Raw genomic sequence first — 17,554 nt, 5'->3', positions numbered from 1 at the left:
CCATTGCAAAGCTACCATTCCAGTGTTTTACTTGCTATATTGTATTTACTTTGCCACCATGGCCTTTTTGCCTTTACCTCCCTTCTCACCTAATTTGCTCACATTGTATATAGACTTGTTTATACTGTATTATTGACTGTATGTTTGTTTTACTCCATGTGTAACTCTGTGTCGTTGTATCTGTCGAACTGCTTTGCTTTATCTTGGCCAGGTCGCAATTGTAAATGAGAACTTGTTCTCAACTTGCCTACCTGGTTAAATAAAGGTGAAATAAAAATAAATAAATAAAAAAGCAGAGCTCTTATCTTATCTTAGACTATCATAGAGGTTATTCATTCCACTATTGTGGAGGTTCCTTGGTAATCAACGCAAGGGGGAAAAACAGGGAGGATTTAGACAGACAGAACTGTAGCTTTTGGCTTTGAGATTCAAGGCTGTGAGATTGAGTGATTCAGTCTGAACAAAAACCAGTAACATACATTGCAGGCTGTCTATGTGGTGCCAATTAACAGGTGGTTCATCATCCAGAACCGATTCATCTAACTCTTCCCAGGCAACTTACTTGTCTGATATTAAACCGCTGTTTGAGAGACTGGTCCTTCCTGATAAATCTGTGGCTAATGAAGACCGTCTTTAACATGCCTGGTGGTGCCTGTTGATGATGTCATCACACATTTACTGTAACGGTAGCTCCAAGAGAGAGGTTTGTGCTCTGGGCTTGGCTGGTTTCTGCCAAGGCCCCAGCAGCGTGGCTGTGAAATCCTGTTTCGGATCGCCTACTTCTGCCTGATGAGAAGTTTGGGGCTGAGGAAATGAGAACATGCTGGAGGAGGTGGACGTGGATTTGCATTAAAACACAGCAGCACCACACTTGTGCATTGTTGATGGCCACACACACACAAGGGCTGTATTCATTAGTGCACACCATAACAAAACGTTTTGCAGCGGAAAATCAAAACGAGTGTGTCTTATTGGACAAGTTCTGTTTACTTCAATTAGATGCCTAATGTACACGACCACTGGTTAAAGATGCATTTAGGAATCTCACCATATGAACTAAATATATGGGATACAGTAAATGTTAACTGTAGACAATCTACTAGTTCCATCTAAACCCACAACCACCGTGCCTATGGAGGTTGCAGACAGATCCAATAGAACATGAATGTCACTAGAAACATAGGTGTGAAATGTTACTAAGTCCCTGAGGGGGTAGTAAGAGTGAGGGAAAAGGCAGAGGGGATGGAGTTTGAGAGAGTGAGAGAACAGAGAGAGAATAGAGAGAGAGAAAGAGAGAGAGAACAGAGAGAGAGAATAGAGAAAGAAAGAGAGAACAGAGCGAGAGAAAGAGAGAGAACAGAGAGAGAAAGAGAGAATAGAGAGAAAGAGAGAGAGAACAAAGAGATAACAGAGAGAGAATAGAGAGAAAGAGGGAGAGAACAGAGAGAGAGAACAGAGAGAGAGAACAGAGTGAGAACAGAGCGAGAGACCAGAGACAGAGAGAGAACGAGAGAAAACAAGAGGGAGAGAATGAGAGAGAACGAGAGAGAGCACGAGAGAGAGAGAGAGAGAGAGAGAGAGAGAGAGAGAGAGAGAGAGAGAGAGAGAGAGAGAGAGAGAGAGAGAGAGAGAGAGAAAGAACAGTCCTGATTGACAAAGTCAGACCTCAGGGGGGAACATGAGGAACGACCACAGCTGAGACAACGCTGACCACTGCTGTCTTTCGGCCACACACACACAACATGCATGGCAGACACGCACACACGCGCATACGCACAGATACACACGCGCATATGCACAGATACACAACATGCAATACAGAACACACACACACAACATACATGACACACACACAAAAACAAACAGTCACAACATTCAAGACACGACCGCACACACACGCAAGCCTTTTAGAGTGCTGGAAGCAGTATCCTTCTTCAAAGACAGAGCAAAGTGAGATCCATTCACTCCAGACTCCAGACACACATGTATTTTCTTAGTCTCTCTCAACCCCATAATCCATGTTCAGCAATAAGGAAAGACCCTTTTAAACCCTGGGTGTTCATGAGCCTGAGTCGTGGTATCCATTAAATGAAACATAAAAGACTGGAATAGTCCAAAACACATCCACAGAGAAAATAATATTCAGCGTTTCCTGTGACACATAGTGCCTAGCGCGTAAACAAACCCTCCAAACACCCCACAAAGCCTCCTCTCTGTTCCCTTCAGTCACCCAGCAGTCCCCCTCTCTCTCTCTCTTTCATTCTCCATCCATTGGAGATGCTGTGAAACGTAGCTTTCATAAAGTTGGAGATGAGGAATCGTTTAGAACAAAAAGACTCTTCACAACTCATCTGAGATGCTGTCTTGATCCGGTTCTAAATGTCACACAGTTCTCATGCTACAGACTTCCGATGGATATTCCACTCATTCCTAACCCAGCATTCCGATCCTCCTGACAGCATTCCAAAGTGACACTGACCTTGTTACAAGCCCTCTTACTTGAGCCCGCGGGGTCAGATGATTTGCGTAACCTCTCAGGGCCGTCCTAGGCCAAATATGTGGCCAGTCATATGTCTGTCAGTGTCTGTCAGTGAGATGCTATACACATTAGTGCTGGGCGGTATCACGTATTTTGCTATGTACCGGTATTGATGCACAGACCGAATCGGGTTTTTACTTTACCTTCAATAATGGTATTTTAGTTTTTGGTTTGTTAAATTTGATATGCTGTGTGCAACGTTCATTTTTATGCTACTTGAGTCATCCCTCTCCGCTCTCTTGCTCCATACCGCTTTCCCCACAGACTTAGCCCCGCCCCCTATCACTCAAGGAGCGTGTTTGTTGTTGCTTGACCACGAGACGCTTTCGTTCAATCTGCGTAAGTTTAAGCTAAATCATGTTAGTCGCTAATGGTATTAGCTAGCTAATGGGTCAGAGCAAACATAGCTAGCTAATAACATCCTGATACCAGTGATGGTATAGGCCTAAATCCGCATGTTGTTTGTGCAGCAGTATCTTCTAAATCAAAGAGGAATAGGCGAAGCATGAATATGTTGGCTTCTTGAAGAAACATTTCATGCAGCCAAAGATTATAGGGTCCCCTAGGACACACTGACCATCACTTTGGTCACAATAACTCCTCCCTGTCCACTATTATTTCTATTCTAACTATAGAATTAGAATAATCATTCTATTTCCATGATTCCACCCAGTTCACCCAAGTGTTTTGATCTAAATCGCAAGTCAAATCGCAATTGAATTGAGTCGTATAAAACAATCAGACGCTAGGGTCACACTACTCATAAAGCAAAGTTCAAACTTTTATTATTCTAAAACATCAAATACCATCAAATACCGTCAAACATTTTCTAAATACTGTGATATAATATTTTGCCCATATCGCTCAGCCCTAATACACATCACTGCCATAGAACTAACACACGCTATTTGCTAAAACACAGGAATGAATGAATGACTGAAACAGGAACACATTCTTGTAACATAGGCTACTACAACCTCACGGAACACATTTCAAGACACAAGTGTGATGGACATGAAAAGAAGACTGATCTCACTGGAGTCTGTGTAGAGTTCAGAATGAGAGGTGAAACCCTATAGCGGTGCGTGTATGTGCATGCGTGCGTGTGTGGCGTCCAGAGTTCAGTGCACCTGGGCCTCACCATGCTGACAGCTAAGCCATACCAATTAGGCCTTATCACAGAGTTCTTATAAAGTGCCTAACTGTACATGCTTTAATGCCATTACTGAAATATGTTCACTAATTCCTAGTGCTGAGCGTTTAGTGTTTTTTGAGGTCGGTTCGGTTTCGGTTAAATATTTTTTTAATATTCCGTTTTTTAAATTATTTCATTTCAATCATTTTTTGCCGTAACAATACAGAATAAAACTATTAATAAAAGTCCCATGATGGTGGTGACTGCCCATTACTGATTATTACTTATTAACCATAACTTATTCATATTACTTTACTTTAATAAAATATTGTGTATATTACATTGGTTTTATTTGATGACTTTATTATTTCATTCCAAGTCATCTCATCTCTATAGAGCTGACTGACAAAATCACAATTTTAGTAGTTCTTCAAAGTAAATGAGGCATACCTTAATGACGGCTGAATACCAACTATCAATCACTTAAATCATGTATTTTTGAAGGTAGAGACATCTTGTGAAGCCACTGCTCTTGATTGTGCATTCTTCTGTAGGCGTGCCATGGATTAAGATCATTGTAGTTAATTACCACGGTTTCTGAGCTAAACTATGTAGAATATTGTTCTGTTGGAAACTACAACTCCCTACTACATTGCACAGTTCAGGCTTGATCTGATTTATCTCTAGAGAAACTGCATTGAGTTCACAGAAGAAAAAAACAGAATGAAATGGAATTCAAATAATTGAACGGATGTTGGTAAATTAGCTGTTACATTTTTTTTAAATAACCAACATTTTGGTAATTTTCTCAGCACTACTAATTCCTCATGTCAGTGTTATTCCTCAGCAGTCAAATTCCTCCTTTTATGGTAAGTGCTCTAGATGAGGCGTGAGAAGTACAAGGCTGGTGGAGGTACACACTGCATGCATTAGCAGCCCCTGACACAGAACACGCCGAGAGAGAACTCCCTCCACACTCCCTACTAAGGCTTGAATACTTGAACACCAGAGCCCTGCTCAAAAGTAGTGTACCATATAGGGAATAGGGTGCCATTTGGTCAGATTGTTCACAATCTCCATGGCCTGGAGTAGCGGTAGTAGACCTACACCACAGAAATGTCTGGAGACTTTCCATTGCGTGAAGAGCTCATTTTGGCACGGAGCTGAAATCCAAGAGGGTAGCACTTAGCTGAGCATCTCTGTGTGTACAAGCTCCGGCACAGGGCTGCCCGACCCTCTTCCTGGATCGACTGTCCTGTAGGTTTTCAGTCCAACCCTAATTTAGCATATCTGATTCAGCTAGTTAAGGTCTTAAGGTCTTGTTGAGCAGCTAATTAGTAGAATCAGGTGTGTTAAAGGATTGGACTGAAAACCCACAGGACGGTAGATCTCCAGGAAGAGGGTTGGGCAGCCCTGCTCGAGCACATGCAGGGTTAAGACAACGTTGGGCCCGCCCCTCTCCTGGAAACACATGCTGGTGGCAGAGTGCAGGGGGGGTGTGGGATGGAGGGGTGCTGGGGTCACCAGGCCTGCTGTGAAAGGAATATCAGGAGGAATGTTGCTAGTGGGGTTAAATATGAAGGAAATGTACTAGGAGGGGGTGGGGTTGGCCAAGCTATTTTGGGCTTTGTTTGATGACACAGAGAGCCTGGGACTGACCCTACTGGAACCCTCCAACCAATGTACCGTGTTAGGAGCATGCGCAGCGTAACAGAGAGTAACACGCTGTGGCTGTGTTTGAGAAAGGGAAACAGTGAAGCTGCTCAGCAGGAGCAACCCAACGCTGCGCTGTGTCCAGCGGAGCCGAGCAGCCCAGTCTGAGAGTTAATGTGCATCCCAAATGTGAATAGGGTGTCATTTGTGACGTACACCTAGACTACTATGGGACAAGCTTAGCATCGGAGCCACGAGGCGGTATGTTCCAATCCACACGGGCTGTGTGTCTGTGTGGCAAATGGCAAATGGCAAATGGCACCCTAATTCCCTTTATTAGTGCTCTACATATGACCCCTATGGGCTCTGGTCAAAAGTAGTGCACTATTATAGGGAATAGGTTGACATTTTGGATGCTCCCATGACTCTGACCTATGCTGGGTTTCTTCCAATTGTTACATGAGCCAAATACAATGAGAGGGCATCTCAGAGTTCCCTGACTAAATATAACAGCCCACATTCCATTTACAGCCGATGGGAGGAATTAAAACTCCACCCTGTTCTGGAAATCAAAACAGAGCAGTAAGTGGAACACTACCCTTACCCACACAAACGCGGACGCACTCACGGACAGGGACAGACGTGCGGTTGCAAACACACACACACACACACACACACACACACACACACACACACACACACACACACACACACACACACACACACACACACACACACACACACACACACACACACACACACAAGCAGATGAATCCACATCACACTCCAATCAAACCAAAAGCTTGCACAAGCCTACTTTACACATTGAACCACTTGTTAACAAAAAGATCCCTTCATTATGTTCCAAACACGGAGCGTAGCAAAACAGACAGACTACACAGGAGGAAGGGGAGGACCATCCTCCTCAGTGAATTTCAGAACATTTTAAATAGTGAAACATGAAAAATGTTCTATATATATATTTTTTTAGATAAAGCTATACTAAATATATTTCCGTTAAATAATTGATGAAAACACACTGTTTTCCAATGAAGGTCTACAGTAGCCTAAACAGCACTCAGTATCGTAGCACCATGGTGTAGCCAGAGGACAGATAACTTGCGTTCTCTTCTGGGTACATTGACTTCAATACAAAACCGGGGAGGTTCATGGTTCTCAACCCCTTCCGTAGACTTACACAGTAATTATGAAAACTTCTGGAAGACATCATCCAACCAATCAGAGCTCTTGCAGCGTGAACAAACATGTTGTCCACCCAATCAAAGGATCAGATAATGAATGTCGTAAAATGAAGGGGAAGCGAGAGAGAAAGAGAGAGCTATATTTTGTTGTATATTTTTCACTTTCACCTACTACTTGCTGTACACTGTACTACATGATTGTACTAATGCGTTAGTTCTAGTAGCTATGTTGCCTTTGACGTTAGGTAATATGGTGACAAGGATGTAGGCTGTGTGTAGCGGTTAGCGGTTATGGTATGAAGGTTTGGCTTGGAAAGGTTATTTCTCCTGGTCACAGTCAGCTGTTGTGTTGTGCACAAGCGAAGGGAAAAGGTGAGAGGAGGAGAGACGTAGATGCGAGAAGGAATTATTCAACGAGCAAAGTGATCATGATGTTTGTATGTGGCTGCTTTGAAAGTGAACTGTGTTTGTGGGTGATCAGGGGTGTAATCATTCCACTGATTCTGTTGATAGCTTTTCATAAACGGAAACAAAATGGGGATAAACGTACCAGAATTTATTAAATAGAAACTCTCATACACCCTAGATCAGACAGATGCAGGCAAGAGTGTGCAAGGCGGTATTCAATGTGTCACTGTCTGTCAACTTGATTACACACATTTTTCTCTCGACCTGTGAACCTACGTTGTAAACTTTCATTAATAGCCTAGGTTATAGCAACCTCATGATAGGTATAGGGAAAATGTGAGTATCATATAGTAGCCTAAACCTATCAATGTTACATTGAACTGGGTGAATGGAATATGAATGACAGTCATCCAATATGCTGTAATAGAAATACGGCTATGCTCATAAAAAAATGATCGTCCTCCCTCATCTGAAACAGCACCGACCTCCACTTGTTAGAACAGCACACGTTGCTAGATACACAATTACACAGACCACTCATACAGTGGTTAACACTCCCATAAAACAAACACAAACCTATGCATAACCCCATTATACACACACTTTGTGTATAACACACACACACTCAGTAGAAAACACACTCTTTAGAATACACACTCTGTAGAACACACACTCTGTAAAACACACGCTCTGTCGAACACACAGTAGAGTACACACTCTGTATAATACCCACTCTGTAGAATACACACTCTGTAGAATACACACTCTGTAGAATACACACTCTGCAGAACACACACTCTGCAGAATACACACTCTGCAGAATACACACTCTGCAGAATACACACTCTGTCGAACACACACACACTGTCGAACACACACACACCGTCGAACACAAACGGTACAATACACACTCTGTAGAATACACACTCTGTAGAACACACACTATGTAGAACACACACTATGTAGAACACACACTCTGTAGAAAACACACTCTGTAGAAAACACTCTTTAGAACACACACTGCAGAATACACACTCTAACGAACACATACTCTGTCGAACACACACTGCAGAATACACACTCTAACGAACACACACTCTGTCGAACACACACACTGTCGAACACACACACTGTCGAACATACACTGTTGAACACACACTGTAGAATACACACTGTAGAATACACACTCTGCCGAACACACACTCTATCAAACACACACTCCAAACAGCTCCAGCGTCAAAACCCTGGTGAATTCCAGAGGATAAGACAGAACCAGTGTCAGATTCAGGACTTTAAAACCCCTGGTCAGTCTTTCTCATTCCATCTCCTCCAGTGCCTATCGCAGCCAAACCCCATAGAAAGACACACAGACACACACACAAACACCCAGAATACACTCACCATTGTGGGAGGACTCTGTTTTGCTGTCAGCCACTTTCCTCAGCGCTGAGATGATGGAGTCCCCGGGAACGCGAGGGCTCTCCACATACTTGGGCTTCCTGATTGGACCTTCAGGCAGAGCGCAGCAAGAGAGAGAGAAGGGAGAAAGATAGAGAGAGAAGAAGAGAGAAAGAGAGAGGAGAGAGAGAGAGAGAGAGAGAGAGAGAGAGAGAGAGAGAGAGAGAGAGAGAGAGAGAGAGAGAGAGAGAGAGAGAGAGAGAAGAAGAGAGAAAGATAGAGAGAGGAGGGAGAAAGATAGAGAGAACGTTGAGAGTTCTCGCAGGATTCACTTTTTCCAGATGGGAATTTGTTGCGGGACGGGCTCGGCAGAGCTCCACTGTCTGACAGCCCGGAGAGAAAGAGAGAGCTGCAGACACCCAGCAGTAACAAACACACCGGCCAGCTCCGGGGAATGCAAACTACTGCAGCAGGAAACCACAGCAATTAGCCTCGTAGAAACTTTGTGACGTGTGTGTGTGTGTGTGTGTGTGTGTGTGTGTGTGTGTGTGTGTGTGTGTGTGTGTGTGTGTGTGTGTGTGTGTGTGTGTGTGTGTGTGTGTGTGTGTGTGTGTGTGTGTGTGTGTGTGTGTTTTGTGTGTGTGCGCGCATGCATGAGAGGGTGTGTGCCTCTGCAGTAAGGTAAAGTGTGCGTTTGTTGGCATGTATGGGATCAGGAGAGAGTGGTTTGCAGAATGAGGTCCAGGCTGTGTCCCAACAGGTGTTGTTTCTGGGACAGGAGCTAAGGATCCTCAGGAGGGTCTCGGTTCTGGCCCCCTTGGTGAGGACTACGGAGATTAGTGTACTGCTGTCTCTCTCCTCCGACTGACAGGATTAGAAGCACCTTATCCCACGGCACACTATTCCCTACATAGTGCACTATATTTTACCAGGTCTTTGGTCAAAAGCAGTGCACTACAGTGCCTTGCGAAAGTATTCGGCCCCCTTGAACTTTGCGACCTTTTGCCACATTTCAGGCTTCAAACATAAAGATATAAAACTGTATTTTTTTGTGAAAAATCAACAACATGTGGGACACAATCATGAAGTGGAACGACATTTATTGGATATTTCAAACTTTTTTAACAAATCAAAAACTGAAAAATTGGGCGTGCAAAATTATTCAGCCCCTTTACTTTCAGTGCAGCAAACTCTCTCCAGAAGTTCAGTGAGAATCTCTGAATGATCCAATGTTGACCTAAATGACTAATGATGATAAATACAATCCACCTGTGTGTAATCAAGTCTCCGTATAAATGCACCTGCACTGTGATAGTCTCAGAGGTCGGTTAAAAGCGCAGAGAGCATCATGAAGAACAAGGAACACACCAGGCATGTCCGAGATACTGTTGTGAAGAGGTTTAAAGCCGGATTTGGATACAAAAAGATTTCCCAAGCTTTAAACATCCCAAGAAGCACTGTGCAAGCGATAATGTTGAAATGGAAGGAGTATCAGACCACTGCAAATCTACCAAGACCTGGCCGTCCCTCTAAACTTTCAGCTCATACAAGGAGAAGACTGATCAGAGATACAGCCAAGAGGCCCATGATCACTCTGGATGAACTGCAGAGATCTACAGCTGAGGTGGGAGACTCTGTCCATAGGACAACAATCAGTCGTATATTGCACAAATCTGGCCTTTATGGAAGAGTGGCAAGAAGAAAGCCATTTCTTAAAGATATCCCTAAAAAGTGTTGTTTAAAGTTTGCCACAAGCCACCTGGGAGACACACCAAACATGTGGAAGAAGGTGCTCTGGTCAGATGAAACCAAAATTGAACTTTTTGGCAAAAATGCAAAACGTTATGTTTGGCGTAAAAGCAACACAGCTCATCACCCTGAACACACCATCCCCACTGTCAAACACGGTGGTGGCAGCATCATGGTTTGGGCCTGCTTTTCTTCAGCAGGGACAGGGAAGATGGTTAAAATTGATGGGAAGATGGATGGAGCCAAATACAAGACCATTCTGGAAGAAAACCTGATGGAGTCTGCAAAAGACCTGAGACTGGGACGGAGATTTGTCTTCCAACAAGACAATGATCCAAAACATAAAGCAAAATCTACAATGGAATGGTTCAAAAATAAACATATCCAGGTGTTAGAATGGCCAAGTCAAAGTCCAGACCTGAATCCAATCGAGAATCTGTGGAAAGAACTGAAAACTGCTGTTCACAAATGCTCTCCATCCAACCTCACTGAGCTCGAGCTGTTTTGCAAGGAGGAATGGGAAAAAATTTAAGTCTCTCGATGTGCAAAACTGATAGAGACATACCCCAAGCGACTTACAGCTGTAACCGCAGCAAAAGGTGGCGCTACAAAGTATTAACTTAAGGGGGCTGAATAATTTTGCACGCCCAATTTTTCAGTTTTTGATTTGTTAAAAAAGTTTGAAATATCCAATAAATGTCGTTCCACTTCATGATTGTGTCCCACTTGTTTTTGATTATTCACAAAAAAATACAGTTTTATATCTTTTTGTTTGAAGCCTGAAATGTGGCAAAAGGTCGCAAAGTTCAAGGGGGGCGAATACTTTCGCAAGGCACTGTATATAAGGAATAGGGTGTAACTTGGGACGCATCACTGTTCCCTGCCTGACTTTATGATACAACCGCTGACGCACTGGGCACGCCGGAGGCATCGCTCTGTAGCAACTGTAGTGTGTGTGTGTTTTGAGTGTGAGTGTGAGTGTGAGTGTGAGTGTGAGTGTGTGTGTGTGTCTGCACTCACACCCCTGATCCCAGGGCACAATGCAGGGCCAAGCCATTCAAAAGGAGGCTGCCTGCTATTCAATTCTTCCTGTGACAGCAGCACTATCAAAGGACATCTCTGAACCAGCATGCTTTCACACACACACACAGCCTGCCTCTCACAGCCATGAAAAGACAGCATGATGGGCCATGAGAGATGTTTCTACAAAACCTAAATGTGTATTGCACTGGCAACAAATCTTATGAGTAAACAGCACATATTGTTTGCCTGAGGGCATCAGTACAGTCAACCCTGAGCAGAAAGTCTTTCAAATATAAATATAATAAACAAGTGTCACTAAGACATAAAGACAAGGAGGATAAATACTGATCCAGGTGAGCAAGAAACCTGACCAAAAAGCAGTGGGGGAAAAACAACGAATACCAGGAAGTAAACTTTAAATCTATAAGAATGGTATGCATTCCTTCCTTCCAGATTGACCTACTAGAACCCAATCTAGTTCTCCTCTGGTGTTCTAGTGACTGCATGTGTAACCCCAGTCATAACAGAAAGATTAGATGGGGAGAAAGAGATTGCCGTTTCCCATTCCCACATCATATCCACCCCCACCTCTGTGTGTGTGTGTGTTTGCGTGTGTGTGTCTGGGTGTGTGTTAGCTCTCCCCCCCTCGGACTCAGATGGAACATTGGTCCGGCATGTGCTGTGCTGCTGTGAAACCATCTCGCGTCCCCCATCTGTGATCTTGTCCTCAGATACGGTTCCAGCCAGCAGCCAGCAATATTAAAGCACAGGAACCAACCACTGCTTCAGCTTGATTCATACTGCCATCTATGGATATAGGACTTGAAATGCATAGAGCGTAGCCAGGGCTACACCGCCAATGCTGTGGCATGTGGTAATCATCAGGAATGTCTATTTGTCCTACGTCAATAGCACTGATAAAACTATATGAGATATGCGGGTGTATGTGAGTAAATACGAGGTATTATACATATCATAGAAGAAAATTGTCACATTTAGAGTGGAAAACAGAGCATAAAGATGAGCAAAGAGCACCCAAACAGGAACCAATCCAGTGACCGAGATTGGGAGCTGCCTGGAACTAACGTTCTACAATGCCAGGGAGAGAGATATTTCTGGAGCACCACCAACTAGGCTGGATCTCTTTCAACTAAACCACATGTGAGCTGAAGTCTGAACCCATCTGATTTGTCTGTGGCTGGCCTCCATCAGGAAGGACCTGGCCAAGTCAGCTTCCTCCGACCAGGATTTCTGGAAAACCTGGGAATTTTCTGAACGTTTTTGCAAACCTATCCTCAGCCAAGAAGCTGAAGTTACTTGCATTTTTTTGCAACCCTACCAAGTCAGCTTCTTGGCTGAGTTGGCAAACAGTCTGCATAAGACTCCATTTATCTGTGGACAGTCAGGCTCTACCTATTAGGAGTCACAGAGCCAATTAGCTAGGGGGAAGAGAGGAGACAGACCACACTGTTTTAGATAGTAGATTTTCTAAGTCAAGGTCAAAATTCACAGGATAATCACCAACCCACTAATGCATTCACTTCCTTCAAGAATTTCATTTCTATGCATACAGTATGCCATGATGATGTGAATACAAACCACATGCTTGAAAGTTGAGATATTGTCAAAGGAGTGAATCCACTCAAGCAGAAACCAAAATGTGACTGTACTAAGATCGAATCAAGTGGAAGTGCTCGATAATGTAGATGGTGAGGTATAGCTAGCTTAGAGACAGAGGACAAAATACAGAGTTTTTTACACCAAAATCTCATCTCTAAGACGTACGATGTTTCCCTGGACGCCTTCATCAATGGCTGCCTGCCCCCTGAGAAAGCCTTTGGAGCGTTAATATTCTGCACTGAAGACCTGCCCAATGAGAAATTGCATTGTTAAATAAGCATGAAAAGGGCTGGAGAGTGAGTGAGTGGGGGCGTTGAGACGTTGTAAAGGACAGACCAAGGAGGAGAAGACATTACGCCAGCTTCCTCTGTCTCTCTTAAGACTTTGTGCATCCCAAAAGGCATATTTTCCCCTACATAGTGTACTACTTTGACAGGCCTTGGCTAAAAGTATAAGGGAATAGGGTGCCAAACCACCATGTTCCTCTTCACAGCCTCATCCAACATAAGAGCCTGTCTCTCTACACTTCCCAATCCCCACACAGACAGACCACCCCAGGACCCAAAATCACATCGACTCTCTAAGCCAATCATAACAAATTAAAATGCATGAGCCGAACTCGTTGCTCTCAGCAGACCCCTCGCAGAGAGGACAAATAAGTATTATCTCAGTGTGATGTCCTCCAATGCGACCATGAGCTCATCACAGCAGGGGAAGAAAGCGGAAAGAAACAGAATTGAACACAGAGAGGGTGGGTGGGAGGGAGAGGAAAGGAAAGGAAAACGCCATAACAACAGTCCTATGGATACAAACCAGGGTCGTATTCATTAGCACAAACCATAGCAAAACATATCAAAACTTTATCAAAAACAGGTGTTTGTTATTGGACAAGTTCAGGTAGTCCTTCTCTGTTTCACTCTGTTTGCTTCTCTTTTGTGCCTAATTAACACAACCCAGGAACAAGGCAGTTTATTTACAAAGGACATCGATGGTGCTTTAATTCAGCAGAACTGTGATGGTTCAGTGGGTTTTAAAGGCCTGTTACAAGGGACAAAAATGGGTGGCAGGACACACAAATGTCTTGCCATATACAACAAAATGCTATCCATGATTCGATCCTATGTAAACAACACACTATCAAACAATGGCCTACTATCTAGTGTGTGTCTTCCTGGTTGATGAACAAAATAAGTTTGGAATCCAATGTGGACAAGAGATAGTAGACACACTATTGGTCCAGAAACTTGTGCACCTGAGAGACCAGGGCCCTGTTCGAATACTTCCATCCTGCAGCTTTCCTTCCTCGAAGTAATCACAGATCTGAACGGGTTGGATTGGTGAACATAATACGGTAGTCAACTTGTTTTTACCTATACAATCACGTAGAAATCTGTGCTTACCTCAAGGAAACAAGGAAGGAAGGGTGCATTTCTGAAGTATTCAAACAGGGTCCAGCTTCCTGGCTCGGAGTTTACCCAAAAAAGCGTGGAGAGAACAGGGCAGAGGGGGGCTAGACAGTCATATAGGGGTGAGGGGGCATACAGAGGAGCCAAGCAGAGTGGTCTGGTCTCAGGAGAGAGAGAGAGGCAGCCAAGCGTGATCTCACTCTGCACACTGGCTTTCTGTGGTGAAGCTTACAGTGCCATGCCCACTGAGCTGTGCCACACACACACATAAACACGCATGCACGCGCACACACACGGCCGCCTGTCACTCCACCTTAGACAAGTGAAAGCCCTCCAAGGTATGCACATGAGCTATTACGCTACATAAACGTAGTTCAGAAAAGCACTCAAATGTTAAAATATTGTCCGGTCGGTTGATGTCAATCCCTAATGAGGAACGGGGTGATTATCTACGCTTTCAAAAACATCTTTAATGAGCATTTCCACATTCTTCAAGATGGACTCTGACTTGTTAACGTTTCAACTCTTCATGAAACACAACACGGCTCTTTGTGGCAACAAGAAAAGGAGGCCGGACAATACCCTTCTTTCTGCTGTCGGGACGTCATTCTACAGCTCAGTAGTGAAACAGAATGTATTCAGACTGAGATAAAAGACGGTTGGAAATAAAGATTTGCAACATAATGGATCCAGTTACAAGTGTAAGACATTAAGCATTGGTCAATTCTTTTATTACACAAAACAAATGGGGAGAGCAAGACACAGATCCCATAGTGATAAGCTATTAAGGCCTCCTCTTTGCCCTTCTATTATAATACACCCATTAGGCATCCTAGAAGAGAATTACTTCATTATATTCATGTTTGACATGCCTGTGTTATGATAATGACATGAGCATACATAGGCTACTTACTATTTTACTCATAACCGTTATCATTCTGGATAATGCAATGCATTTCTGAAACTAACCAGTATGGGGGAATTGGAAATAGGTATAATGCTTTCTACATGTTTAATAGTCATGTCTATTCTCACCCTCTCTGTTGAGCTACATTAATTATGCATGGCTAACTGCTGGGAATGCATGGTCTTGAATTTCTGAGAAGAAAAAAGGCCAAAGTCAAACATCTTGACATTAGGTGCTTCATAAAAAACCTCCCTCTTCCACAGTATAATGTAGGCTTTATTGAAATAGTAGACAATTCAGACAGCAGTGGACATTTTCTTGTTATCCATGAACTATCTGAAACAATGGGTTTTGAAGAAAGAACCCTTCAGCAGGCACCATAGTATTATTATTCAGTATATTCATAGACATTTGATCTCTATTGGTCCTCGTCAAAAGGGAATAGTGTGTGATTCAGGACGCATCATATAGTATTTCTACCACAGCCCCCAGAAACACATCGATATACCCCCGAGGCAGGCAAGTAACTCCTGAGCTAATACTGACTGTAGAGGTGACTTCAGGAGATGTCTCCTCTGAACATACTGTATGTCATTGGCCTTGAAATGAAATTGCATCCCCTTGACAGAGACCAAAAAAGATTTGTAAGACCCGATGGAAAGCTAAAGTAATGACAAATGTTACCAGAAGGAACATTTATGCTTTTAAGTATAATTCATCATTTAAAATGTTACATTTTTAAAATAGGAAACCGAACAGTGATTTGGATGAGAGACATAAAAAAACAATTTGTCAGGCAGGGAGGGGGAGAGCGGAGGGAAAATGAATATTGAGAAAACATTTCGCAGAGACTTGAGCATGGAAAAGAAAGTCGGCCTCTGATGAAAAGGCAATTATCAATATCAGTTAGCCTATATTATATTAATGTATTTGGTATTATTATCAAATGTAGTGGAAAACACATAGCCATGCTAAGCCATTACTGCCAAGCCATTACGTAGTTTTTTTTAATAAACCTTTCGGGATGGTAAAACGCTTTCAGTGTAAACTTAAAACCAGATAAAAGGTATGTAGAAAAGATCATGGAACTATATATTTAAAAAACTGACAATTATCAAAATCAAAGGTAGAAGACAGTCATGGAGAATCAAAAATTCCTGACTAAACATTCAGGAGAATTTTTGTCACGGTATGGGGCCCCCACTTGATTTTGTTATAATGTTCGAGTCACTCAGTCAGCATAAAACCCATGGCAAAATGTGTAGTATTCCAGGAAATTGGCTTTTAAAAAGTTGAGTTTTTTCTCTACCCCAATGCAAAAATGTTGTCTCTCTGCAGCCAAGAGGAGGGCCTCTAAAATGTTTGGTGGCGCCATTGGCTATGCCCACTGCCACACCTACCAACTAAGCCCCATTTTGATCCATAAAACACCCTGCTGTTGTAATTAAACACCACCCGTCAGCCCTTATGACAGACACAGTGCTCTATCAATTCTTTGTTGACATGAATCCAATCTTCTCTGCTTTACCTATTGTACCAATATCCTGTCTAGTGACTTCACCTCCTTCATGTGACACTGCCAATATTTACTATTCATAAAATCCCTTTGTTCTCTTTTAATCAATAGTCCCTCAAGCAGTACTAATGTACAGACCTACCAATCCATGTATTTCCTATTCTGATATCCCTTTCCAATTGCTTTCCTGTAGGAAAGTGGTCAATACACTTTCCTAAATTTAGGTACTAAATTAAGATTGTGGACATGTACCTTTTGAAAGGATACACAACATTAAGGACATTGTGTTGTTCCAGGGGAATGGCAACCGTGTCCCTGTGCTTGTTCTCTTTTTGTCGTTCAAACTCTATTTCTCTCTACTCAATTAGTCTGATGTGGTATTTGTGGGGAGGCTAGCCTGACTCAAACATTTAAGTGGCAGCCCCTCACTCACAGATACCGTTGGGTGAACTTTGAGTGAACTATGGACGGCTTCTCTTTGTATCTCTCACTACCCGCTCCGAAGCGTAGATCTGTATCACTCCACTATGTGTCTCCATACAGACACTGTGTGATATCCTAGCACTGGGCTTAAGGAGACTGTAGAGTGTATCATGGCAGCAGGGTCTTCTCACATCCATCAATAGCAGTGGCCAGTCAGGGTTACTTACACGCCTGGACGGGCAAAGAAAGAAGACTTAGACGAACCTCTCAGACCCGATGATGATATAGATATCAAACTGAGAGACCCCAGTGCCAAGAGTCCTGCACCGTGCTCTCCTTCCCTTCTGCCTGACTCATTGAGATAAATAAAATAAGTATTTGAACCATAGAGAAGTGGGGCCAAAGCTCCCCATCAAAGCGTACAAGTTTAAATGATTTCCATGTGTAATGGCCTACGAGGGACCTTCTCTGCCCAAGCCTCATTCCATATAAATACAGATTAAAATGATAAGCGGCCTGAGACGGCGATAAATATGATATGAAGTTATGAACTGCCGTTTTATGTTTCCCTAAAG

At 43.1% G+C, this 17,554-nt stretch overlaps 1 protein-coding gene across 5 annotated transcripts in view; it reads right to left on the bottom strand.

Moving 5' to 3' along the window:
• LOC118385992 (protein TANC1-like) overlaps positions 1-17,554 on the bottom strand; it is a 187,118-nt gene that overhangs the window by 94,165 nt on the left and 75,399 nt on the right. For 4 of the 5 annotated variants that reach the window (XM_052521979.1, XM_052521981.1, XM_052521980.1 and 1 more), the window contains exon 4: positions 8,339-8,446. The exons of the other annotated variant lie outside the window; for it this stretch is intronic. In XM_052521979.1, the coding sequence (XP_052377939.1) occupies positions 8,339-8,446 (108 nt within the window). The remainder of the gene's footprint in view (positions 1-8,338; positions 8,447-17,554) is intronic. 5 annotated transcript variants of the gene reach the window in all.

The sequence above is a fragment of the Oncorhynchus keta genome, chromosome 7 (assembly GCF_023373465.1).
Source record: "Oncorhynchus keta strain PuntledgeMale-10-30-2019 chromosome 7, Oket_V2, whole genome shotgun sequence".
Classification (NCBI taxonomy): domain Eukaryota; kingdom Metazoa; phylum Chordata; class Actinopteri; order Salmoniformes; family Salmonidae; genus Oncorhynchus; species Oncorhynchus keta.
The sequence above is the reverse complement of the archived record's forward strand: the minus strand, read 5'-3'. Positions and strand labels throughout refer to the sequence as shown.